General features: G+C 32.3%; 2 protein-coding genes across 3 annotated transcripts; both read left to right on the forward strand.

Moving 5' to 3' along the window:
* The first annotated feature begins 284 nt into the window (after positions 1-284).
* Positions 285-3,200, forward strand: LOC129879924 (protein ROH1-like). 2 transcript variants are annotated; one of them, XM_055953676.1, is made up of 2 exons: positions 285-1,905; positions 2,569-3,200. In XM_055953676.1, exon 1 carries the CDS (start codon positions 728-730, stop codon positions 1,883-1,885), a length of 1,158 nt encoding a protein of 385 aa, XP_055809651.1. In that variant the 5' UTR covers positions 285-727; the 3' UTR covers positions 1,886-1,905; positions 2,569-3,200. The 2 variants fall into 2 exon arrangements, with proteins under 2 accessions (XP_055809651.1, XP_055809659.1); XM_055953684.1 differs by having other exon boundaries at positions 2,666-3,200.
* Positions 3,201-3,641: 441 nt separating this feature from the next.
* On the forward strand, positions 3,642-6,116 carry LOC129879938 (uncharacterized). The gene is made up of 2 exons (XM_055953697.1): positions 3,642-4,973; positions 5,343-6,116. The coding sequence occupies exons 1-2, from the start codon at positions 4,838-4,840 to the stop codon at positions 5,969-5,971; spliced, it is 765 nt and encodes a 254-aa protein (XP_055809672.1). The 5' UTR covers positions 3,642-4,837; the 3' UTR covers positions 5,972-6,116.
* The last annotated feature ends 6,076 nt before the right edge of the window (positions 6,117-12,192 follow it).

The following is a 12,192-nucleotide window of genomic DNA, read 5'->3' on the forward strand; positions in this document are numbered from 1 at the left end:
TATTTCATTCAGAACGACATTACCTTATATCCTCAATTAATATTTTTCACTTTTTTTTAAAATTAGAAGATGTGTATATATTTTAACTTCTCAGACTCTATTACGTGGGATTTTATCGGATATGTGGTTGTTTTAGTAATTATAAAGTAGGATTGAGTGGTTACTTTTTGGAGAGTGCGCCAATTTCTCTGTTCTTTCAGACCCTTTTACCCCTAACAAACCAACATACGCGGTCCAAATCCACCACAATATAAGCCACCTTTTTAGGGTTTCAAAAACATCCTTTACCTTTGTCTTTCGGTTCCCCTTTTGTGTTTTCTCTTTTCTTTGTCTACTCAATTCTTGAATTTTACATCACTTTTTTTCTCGAGTCTTGAGTATTTTTGAGGTGTCAAGGTAAAGTTCACTTTGGGGGTTCTTGAACTTTGTGAATTTCCAATCATTTTCATCAATTCTTGATCATACTTAGGTTGTTCTAGTGAGGAATTTTTGTGGGTTTGGCTCTAATTTCCGTTTAAAGTTTCGATTTTTTATCTTGGGTTGTTTCCATTTTGTATGTGTAATTTGGGGTTTCGATCATCTGTGGAGGAAAATCTTGAATGATTCATCTTTGTTTGATCATTTAGCTGTTTGGGTTTTGGGTTATATCTTGTTATCTGTTCAAAAATCAGTTTTTTTTTGGTTTGAATTTCAAGATTTCTGGATTGTTTCATGTAAAATTCAAGAAATGCCAGCTACAGATTATCAAGGGGTAACTGCATCTTTCTCAACCTTTGGGAGGTCTATTCTGAGTTTACGTCGCGATCAACAAGTACATTTTATGGAATCTGGTGGTCATGAGGGAACTAGCCAAGAGCTTGAGCTTGAAGCTTTTCAAAAGGAAGTAGCTGAACATTTCAATGATTTGGCATCAGCTGACTCTGATCAGCTTCTTTCAATTCCTTGGATTCACAAACTATTGGATGTGTTCCTTTCTTGCCAGGAACAGTTTAAGTCCATTGTGTCAAAGAATAAGGGGTTGTTGAATAAATCCCCTGCTGACCGTTACGTAATGGAATATTTCGAAAGGAGTGTGAAAGCTTTAGATGTGTGTAATGCGATACGAGATGGGATTGAGTTGATCAGGCAATGGCAGAAGCAGTTGGAGATTGTTTATTATGCATTGGATAACCAGAGGAGTATTGGGGAAGGTCAAATTCGTCGTTCCATGAAAGCTTTGATTGATTTGGCAATTGGAATGCTTGATGAAAAAGAGTCTAATACGAGTGTTGCTCATAGAAACAGATCATTTGGACGAAACAATGCTCAAAAGGATCATAGTTCGTTGAGTCAATTTCGATCATTGTCATGGAGTGTATCGCGGAATTGGTCTGCTGCTAAGCAACTTCAAGCAATTGGGCAAAACTTAGTTGCTCCCAAAACTAATGAAATTATTGCCACCAATGGATTAGCTGTAGCTGTTTTTACAATGAGTTATGTGCTTTACTTTGTAATGTGGACGCTTGTGGCTGCAATTCCCTGCCAAGACCGTGGCCTTCAGACACATTTTCATGTTACTAGGCAATTCATTTGGGCTGCTCCAGTTCTCTCCCTCCATGAGAGGATTTTGGAGGAGTCAAGAAAGAGGGAGCGTAGAAATGCTTGTGGATTGTTGAGGGAGATTAATAAGATTGAGAAATGTGCGCGCCACATGAATGAATTGACCGATACCATTCACTTCCCCCTTTCAGAGGAAAAGGAAGGGGAAGTTAAGCAAAGAGTTCAGGAGCTTGGACTAGTCTACTCTGGTCTAAAAGATGGATTAGGCCCTTTGGAGCGTCAGGTAAGAGAAGTGTTTCACAGAATTGTTCGAAGCAGGACTGAAGGGCTCGACTCTATTGGATGAGGAATTCATCAGTGCTATAGGTAAAACGGAATCAAGATTCTATTTAGAGTTGTAGTAGTCGAGTGTGTGCGTGTCTGCAACCATTATTAGAAGAGCAGATTATGCTCTCAGTTTTCCCCTTGTTTCTTTTTGTTTTCTGTTTGCCCTTTTTAAGATGAGAAGAATAGGGAGGATGAAATGGTGCAATGTCCCAAAATAGTCTAAAGAGGTAAACTCATGTATTTATCGCTATGTATTATGTAAAGAATGCAAAATAGTTGGATCTCTGGTCCATGTTGTGGTGTTCATCTTGTTTAAGATTTGTATTCAACTTAGTCAACATTTTGCTTATGATGCTGTAATTGGTGATATATATCAATGCATTATGCATTTATTGAAGCTCTTGCATTCTATTTTCTAAAAAAGGAAAATGAATCTGCAAGAAGGAAATTAGTCTCCATGATACTATCTGTTCAATTGTAATGTGTGTAAAGAGTTGTTTAGCAGCCATCTATGAATAACCATCCATACGAAGAATCGCTTATTTTTACTTTATTTATCTTCTATTGTGGCATTTTCTTTATAGTATTTCAATGATGATGCCAAGCAAAGTTTATCCTTTTCCTTTCTGTCATGGTTAACTGTCGTATTTCGGGCGTTTACTCTGATAGTTTTCATATGATTTCTGATCTTTCATTGCACAGGTCTGTTCTCTTTACATTCCATAGCCTGCTGGTCACAAACTACTTTCTCTTGTTCCATGGGATAACAGTTTGATTTTTGGTTCTCATTTTCTCCTAGCTCGGAAGTCGGAAAATACCCTTTCTGGAATCTCAGGATCTTGATCATGGATTATGGAATAGTGTTCTTTTTCTCTGTTGGGCAGTCTTGGTGTAACCGGTAAAGTTGTTGCCATTTAATCAAGAGGTCATGAATTCAAGCCGTGGAAACATTCTATTGCAGAAATACAGGGTAAGGCGGCGGAGAAGAGACCTTCTAGTCAGGATCCCTTCGCCGGATCCCGTGCATATCGGAAGCTTAGTGCACCGCGCTTCTCAGACAGGAGTGATGGCTTTGTCATTGACCGTCTTCATGGTCAATAACAGAACTTTGTTAATGACTTATTAAAAGGTTTTCTTGACCAATGACTATCAAAGAAGTTCCTGTTTTCTACTTGAAGTTTTCTGATCTTTCAGTTTAGTATTAAACAATTCTCATCATGTGATCTGTAAGGAGGTTGTGGTCTCAAGATTTTGGTCAAAGTTGTGGCTTTCTTGTTGACCGAGTCAAAGGTTTCGATAATGGTAGCCACAAAGTTAATTCTAGTCAAAGAAAAGCATCTTCAGGTACTGACCAATTTCTCACTAATTTGCCTGCTTGTTCTTCGCTTATTTATTTCATAGGATATGTTATTATTATGTATAACAAGGTTTTGTACGTTTATGTCTTGAGCCACATCTCAATCTCAGCTGCTATTGTTTATTAAAGATGTCAACTATTTGAATTGGTACAAAATTAGCCTCCATCCACCTTTCGGCCTCAAAATACCCTTAACGTTAACCTTTTGGCTCAAAAATACCCTCGATATTAACCATTTGGTTCATATTTGTGCTTGTTTTCATCAGCTTCCCTAAAGTATAATTATTAAATAATTATTTATTATGTTTTCTAATTTGATTAGTCCAAATTTAAATTCTTCTCAAATAAATAATAAAAACTACATATGATCCATATTTTGATTCGTTATGGTTGAAAATAATATTCAAAAATTTATTAATTTCATGATATCTTCCTATTTGGCCGATTTTAAATCAACTCCTGATTTATTTTAACCCCCTCATAACTACGGATCCAACTAAAATCAATACTTGCCCCGTCTGAGTGTCCTTTTAATTTTTTTATTATATTGATTAATATAAAATCTTCTATCAATTATCCAAATATATTATTCATTTCCTTTTTTTATTCTTTTTTAATTTCTTATTTTTAATTAAGATATCAGAGGCTCAAACTTGAAATGAACGTATATGTTCATATACATTTAGTTTGTATCATTATCATGATGGGGTGGGGATGGGGATATGAGAAAAATTTAATTTCATTCTTTTATTTTGAATATTGGGTGCACACAAAAGAAAAATGCAATATACGTACATAGCTGCATAATTAAATCATCTTCCATTGAACTAATTATTTCTATATGAATGTTGCCTCTATTTTCCTCCTTTTTTTTCTCCCTTGTTTTGTCATAAGTTAAAAAAAAATTAAAATGGTGGACAAGATCCAAAAAAAAATTGGCGTAGAGAGTAGAGGACTAACCTCTTTATATATTTAATTTACTATGGAATTCAAAATTAGGTCAATCATATGAGCTCATATATTAAGTAATTTTAAATTATTTTAACGACAAAGGGCTTAAAATGTCTTTAAACTATGAGATATAGTACAATATTATCCTTCATCCACCTTATGAGTGTGGACCGTTAAAAATAAAGGTATTTTTGAGCCAAAAGATTGACGTCAAGGGTATTTTGAGGCCGAAAAGTGGATGAAGGGTAATTTTATACCAATTCAAATAGTTGAGGGGCATTTTAGGCCCTTCTCCGTTTACATTATTGTGAACAAACAACTAGTTAAGTACATTGACAGTGTGAAAATCCTTTACACGGTATGTTAAGTACATTAATAAGTTAAATTCGGTGAACTATTGGTCATTTTAAATTAGGATTCAATTTCAACATTTAACAGTGTCTTCATGTGTATGGAATCAAACGAAAAATCTTGTTTGAAGGCAAACTTGGACAAAACTTTGTAAGCAGACTTTCGTCCATATGACCTCATAATCAAAAGTATAATTGGTTATGAAGCAAAGCATATGTGTGCTTTTCTCTCATGTTTAGCATATGCTTTTGTACTTGACTTTAAATTAGTATTTAACTTGATCAATCAAGTTTTCCCCAACAATCACCAAAAATGGATACAAAAATGAAATCCAAGGCAGCAAAAGTTGCAGATGAATTCGCCAGACAGTCTCCGAAAAATCCAGTTGGCCTTTCCTTCCAGCCTACCGAAACAGACACTATGTTTATCTTCACTGCTCATTTGAAAGGTTATCTCTAGTATGTTTGACTTATTGTATGAGAAAGTCGTTTCCTGGTATTTGGTTACTACAGGGGCAGAGGTAGAGGCCCAAATACGGTTCTGCTGAACTCAGTTTCATTTGCTCAAATAGTGTATTTGTGTTAAGAAAGTTATTAGACATACTAAATTTGGAACCCGGTTATTTGTCCTTGAAATCATCCTTCGGAACCATAAAGATGAATCGTGGTTCCACCTCTAGGTTTCTATCGTAATTTTGTAAGGGAGAAAATTACTTCCTCCCTTACGAGCGGAACTCACGCCTTGCTATTATTACAGAGTATTATTATTATGGGAGACATTAGTTATTTTTATTTGATTGTAGAAAATATTTGTGTAGGTTGTACGCAAGGAAACGTAAAGGTTGATCCTAATGAGGACGGGACTAAACTGGAGGTAAAATGTAAGAAGTCGGTCCAACAAACTGTAACGGTCGGGAATAACGTGATCAAGAAAGATGTAGTAAATATAAACTTTACAGATTCTTTGAAGATTCCAGATGGGGTAATCGTGGATCGAATTGAAAACAACTTCAATGAGGAAACCTCCATTCTGACTATTAAAATGCCAAAGAGAATAAAGGAGCCAGAGCTTGCTACACAGACCAGCTCGGAAAATTTGCCTTCTACAGCTACAAGAGCAACATTTCAAGAAGATAAAGGAGCAGCTGATTCAGAATCTGCATATCCAAAAGGACAAGTCGAAATACATGGTGCTAAAGATGAAGTTCCCGGAAAGGAAACCAAAATAGCTAATGATAAACTTGAATGTACAAATTTGAAAGATGAGCAAAAAGATGATAAAGTTTGTGAAAAAGAAAATGGAATTCAAAAAGAGGAGGACAAAGTGCCTAAGAGGAGCAAGATATGTGTTCCTGTAATTGTTGGCTCAACTATATTTTTATCTCTAGTTGTCTTTGTGATTCATTTCATGAGAAAAAAGAAACAACCTGGAAAAAGAAAAGAATAGGACAAAGAATAAAATTTGTTGTATATACAGATGTAGTAACTTTCAACAACTCTTTATGTTCCATTTTATAATAAGAATAACATTTGTTGTATATACACATGTACTAACTGTCAAGAACTCTTTATGTTCTTTTTTATAATATTCAATTTATTGTGAAAAAAAGGGAGTATGATTGTTCAACTTTTGATGATTATTTTGTGAAGTTTGTAGTTGAGTCTTGATTCAAATCAAAGAAAGAAGGTCTAGCATGTCGCGGAGGTGAGGATGTTGAGATGGATGTGTGGACATACTAAGAGTGATAAGATTAGGAACGAGGTTATTTGGGAGAAGGTGAGAGTGGCCTCTGTGGTAGACAAGATGAGAGAACCGAGACTGAAATGATTTGGGCATGTGCAGAGGTGTGTCGATGTCCCAGTCAGGAGGTGCGAGCGGTTGGATTTGGGGGTTATCAGAGAGGTAGGGGTAGATCGAAAAAGTATTGGGGAGAGGTGATTAGATAGAATATGATGCAACTTCATATCAATGAGGACATGACCTTAGATAGAAAGGAGTGGAGGTCGCGTATTAGGGTAGGAGGTTAGCAGGGGTAGAATGGTGTCTTGTCCTGCGACAGTTTAGGATTGATCTTAGGTCTAGGTGTGCCAGTATAGTTGTGTTGTTATTGCCCTTTGATTTTCACTTTATTTTACTATTGGTATTGTTCTTGTCTTGTAAAATTTGCATGATATAATTTGTATATATATTGTTGCTCTTTTTTGGGGGGTATTGATACTTTTGAGCCGAGGGTATTTCGGAAATAACTTTTCTATTTCTATGAGATAGTGGTAAGGTCTGCGTACACTCTACCCTCCCCAGACTCACTTGTGGGACTTCACTGGGTATGTTGTTGTTATTGTAGTTGAGCTCAGAAATCAATAGTTTTGAATTCATAAGAAAATAAATGAAAAAAGAAATAGTTTAAATATATCCTCCTTATATTTTTTTAATCCAAATATACCTTTTGATTTAAATATGCACATCCCAATAATTTTATGCTTAATTTTGACGAAGACATGTGTCAAGCTTAGAATCGAAGACAATAACTATTATCAATTAAACATTTCCAAGGTTATTAGTATATAATAATAACTAGATAGCACATGCCCAAATGTGTTTGATTTGGAAGGAATTACTACTTCTCTCTTTTGGTAGTTTGATTATCATGAAAGGATATTGTTGCTATACAATAAGAATAATAGAATAATACTTTCAATTTTGTGAAAGGAGTGTTGGGTGTTTGTCTTGATTTTTTTAGTATAATTGAGTTTTTTTTTTCTAAAAGGAAAACATAAAGTTTTCATATTTGGCTAGTCCTTTTTCTTGTAAGAAAAAATGTTATCATTCATTCTAACTTGGTAGCATTTACAATGTAGTCATAGGGGCTTTGAGAGTTTGGTTTAGAGAGAGAAACGGTGAGACACAAGTGTTACGTTAACACTTGTTTGAACCTCTTTGTATTCTGAGTGAATTGTGTAAGGTTATTTCTCTCGATATTTTGAAGCTCGAACGTAATTGACTTCTTTCTTAACAACAATAAAGGAAATACTCTCATATTTATAGTGGATTGCTCATCTCCTTTTGTGAATGTAGGTCGATTGATCGAACCATGTTAAATATTTGTGTCTCTTTTGATATATTTTTTATTTATCTTCTTATTCATTATCTTTCGAATTTTTTTTTTGCTAGCGTTCGTATGACACCTAATTATTTTCGGCCCTAACAAGTGAGGGCTTGTAAAAAACTTGAATTTGTGGGACAAAAACACGGAATCTAAGGTTGCATTACAGCACATACATAGCTTGTCTTTTGCTGTTGATTCAATATTCTTTCTGTTGGATTTGGATTTGGCTTTTTGATAATTCGAAATGTAACAAAAAATGATATATATAATATTTGATTTATCATTATAGTAAAATATATTATATTCACATGCATAATAATAATGAAATACCTTATATTCACACACATAATAATAAGTGTATCCGCACGTAAACAACATCTTTATCTAATTAATTGTATCTGTAAGAATAAATGTATTTACACATATTTTCTATAAAATCTTGAACTATCATTATAAAGAATAATTAGAAGATTGAATCAGCTAATTTGATTTTCTTTTTGTTGGTTTTTTTATTGAGGTTAATTTCATTTGTGTACCAAAAAGTTATTAGTTTATAAAAAAATATAGCCATTTTTTATTTACACAAAAAATAATCAAAAAGAGGACATGGGCTGAGCACTACAGGGCTCAATTCGGCCCAATGTCATTTAGCTTTTTTTGCTGAACACTACAGGGCTCAATTCGGCTCATGACCATTAGACCTTTTTTTTTCCCTTTTCTTTTTCCTTTTTCCTTTGCAGTGTTGATTTTTTTTTAAAAAATAAAAATTATATTGCTGTTGTTTTTTTTCCTACGTTTTTAAATAAAAAATATCCTTTTTTTTCAAAACTTTTTTCATGGATTTTTTTCTTCTATCAATATTGTATAAATGGTGTAAAAGCATGTATGTATATAATATACAAATAATTATGTAGTGTATATGTCATGTATCGATTTTTTATAAATAGTTATGTAATGTATCGATGTTGTATAAATAGTTATGTAGTGTATATGTAATGTATCGATTTTGTATAAATAGTTATGTAGTATATATAAAATGTATTGATATTGTATAAACGTGTATCAATATTGTATAAATGATGTATTAACATGTATATATGATGTATAAATAATTGTCTAGTGTATATATAATATATTGATATTGTATAAATGTGTATAATCATGTATCGATATTATATAAATAATTATGTAATTTATTGATATTTATTTGACTATCATACATTCTCGCCTTAATAGATAAAAGAACGAAAAAGGGTCAAATATACCCCTGTACTATTGGAAATAGTTTAAAATATACTCCTTGTTATACTTTCTGGCTAAATATACCTTTTCTGTTATACTTTCGGTTCAAATATACCCCTCTCATTATACTTTGGTACAAATTTGTCCTTAATTTTAACGGAAGAACACTTGAAAGCTCAAAATTAAATAACTAATTCTCAATTTTAAATATCTAATTTTTTTAGGAATAAATAAAATTGTCAATTACTAATTTGAGTTTTTTTTTCTTAGAAATGATAATACAGAATGCGTTGCATAATTTTAAGTACTAATACATGAAATCTCTAAGTACTAATTTGAGTTTTTTTTCTTACAAAATGATAAGACAGAAAATGCTGCAAAATTTTAAAAAAATTACTCACATCTCTTAGCAGTGTAGCTATATTAATATGATATAAAATATAGATGCAAAATTTCTTTAACCAAGAAATACACTGCTAGCGTGTTAAAATTTATCAAATGTTATTCAAAATATTGATTAAGCATATGTAAATTATAATATAATCATCCTAGTAATCCAATAGTCATAATAATAAAAAATGTAGACTCTCGTTGAACTTATTTTTTTTTACTGAAGTGACACATCTCACCTTTTTTATTTTTAAAATACAAATAACTTTTGAGAAAAAAAATAAATGAAGATTTAGGGTTCTATTTAAAATTGAGAATGAGTTATTTAATTTTGAGTTTTTCAAGTGTTCTTCCTTTAAAATTAAAAGCGAATTTGTACCAAAGTATAATGAAAGGGGTATGTTTGAACCGAAAGTATAACATGAGGGATATATTTAGCTCGAAAGTATAACGAGGGTATATTTAAACTATTTCCAATAGTACAGAAATATATTTGACCCTTTTTCGATAAAAAAATAAACAAAAAAATAAAACGGAGCAAGAAAATAATAAAATTAAATCAGCGATTTAATTTTTTTTTAAAATAGAACAGTATTTTTTTAAAATAATGGGTCTTGCATAGCCGAGTGTCCCATTGGCCATTTTTTTGTGAGAGAAAAAGCTAGGGCTATTTTTTTAAAAAAAGAAAAAGGTTGAATGGCCAGGCCCTGTAATTTGCCATTTTTTTTGAAAATTTTATCTAAATCTCATAGTGAATCAGCCCAATTACACCCTATTCCTACTTTTTTTAATATTACCCGAAATTCTTTTTTTCCCTCACTTTCGGATACATCAAGGCTCTTCACGGTACATCTGTTGTTGATACAAAACATTAATTACGGTTGAATTTTTTATGGAAAGAAAACATATAACAATTTAAGATTTCTTATTTCAAGCAGTCACATATTACAAACTGGTAATTAATCGTGATAGTCTAGTTTTCTTCTTCAATTTCAATTTCAGTTTCTAAAAAAGGTAATAGAATTTCTCTCTGTATTTTTGTTGAACTTCTTCTTCTTCTTCTTCAGCTTTTCATTGATCTATTTTCTTTTTAAATTTTGTGTTCATCTTTAATTCCTGATACATATGGATTATGTTCCGTCATTTATTATTGGTCTTACCCAATAAAGTCCTCAAATATAAAAACTTATTTCTTCAGGATCTGATTCAAGCGGTGATGGTTATGATGAACTAGATTCAAACACCGCAATGATTCTTTAGTTATGGAGAAATTGCGTAAAGTGTATTTAGCGTTCAATTTGAACAAAAATTGTGCATGTTACAACACGCCCTTCCCTACCCAAGGTATGCATTTTCTAATGTATCTTGTGATTTTTTATTTTAAATTTCATGGATAATCATTACATTATGTATCATGTTTACAAATTTTTCTTGATATATAATCCTAATTCTTTTTTTTGGTAACGAACTGTAGTATTTAATTACCAAGCAGCTATCCCAACATACTTTTGTTCTCAGAATTGAGACTCAGCAAACAAGAGCTCTAACATCCTATTGCTCAAAAAGTAAAGTTATTCAATACATTTTTTAAGGTGAACTTAGCTCTAACTATAGTGATGTAGGCTATCTCTTTGGCCATATACTCTACAGAGCTACTCTCTTCTGGAATACTCTATTATTTTTCTCAATCCATATCGCATACACACATTCTGCCCGAATGATTTTGAAGATTTGAGTTGCTATAACTTTTTCTTTCTCATGTTGAATACACCATTTTAAAAATTGATCCCAATTAGCAGGAATAGGATCATGGTTATGACTCCATGCAAGTAACATGTTCCACAGGCAGATAGAGAATTGGCATTGCACAAACAGATGCTCTATGGTTTCATCTGTCATTTGACACATCACACACTTCTTGGACACCTCAATTTCCCATTTAGTTAATCTGTTTGTAATTGTTAATCTCTTGTGAAACATGAGCCACATGATAAAATAAGCTTTAGGTCTAGCTGCATTCTTGAACAAAAGGTATTTCCATTGCATTCTTGGTTGCTCCCCTAATATATGCAAGTATGTTTGCCTTATCATGCTATCCCTTTTACTCCTTGCCTGTTGCATTTGATCAGTTACCTGCTTAGCTTCTATGACTTTCCTCACCATCCAACTAGCTTACTTTGGTGTGTGCCATATGCTTTGGGCTTTTATTATATAACCCTAATTCATTGATACAAAATTAAGCATGTATTATGTTCGTATTTATATTATTGATACATAACTCACTGTCTTATTTATATTTTAACTGAATGTATCATATCATGATACATATCTTTTCTGCTTATAATGTTAATTGCTAGCTCTGTTCATGATACATAAGGTGATATATATATATATATAATATTGTGGTGAAGAATGTATCTAATATTATGATACATAAGTATTATATGTATAATGTTCATGATTTGTGCTGTTCATGATACATAAGTTCTTATGTGTGGTATTGGAGTTCAATCAATATATTTCATATCATGATATATAACTATTTTTTGTATATTGTATAGTAAATATGCTTGGTCATGTTCATGATACATATGTTATGTAATGTATCATGAACATATCTTATAGTTATTGATACTTATGTTGTGTCAATGCAGATTTTGAAGTACGTGATAAAAAAAATCATTTTCACTCTTAATTTGATTGAGTCAAACAATGATGTTTCATGATACAAAAGGATACCTGAAAGACTAAGAAAAAGAAGAAAAAAGAATTGTAATGAGAAGCTAACTACGAGCACAAAATGTTATGAACGTTGTGGACATTAAGGTCACAATAAAAGATCTTGTAATTTCTTTTCCAAAGAGAAGTGATAATTTGATTTTTGAAGATACATTCACCTACCAATTGAATAAATGTCAATTAATTGATT

Source organism: Solanum dulcamara, chromosome 1 (assembly GCF_947179165.1).
Source record: "Solanum dulcamara chromosome 1, daSolDulc1.2, whole genome shotgun sequence".
In the NCBI taxonomy this organism is placed as follows: Eukaryota; Viridiplantae; Streptophyta; class Magnoliopsida; order Solanales; family Solanaceae; genus Solanum; species Solanum dulcamara.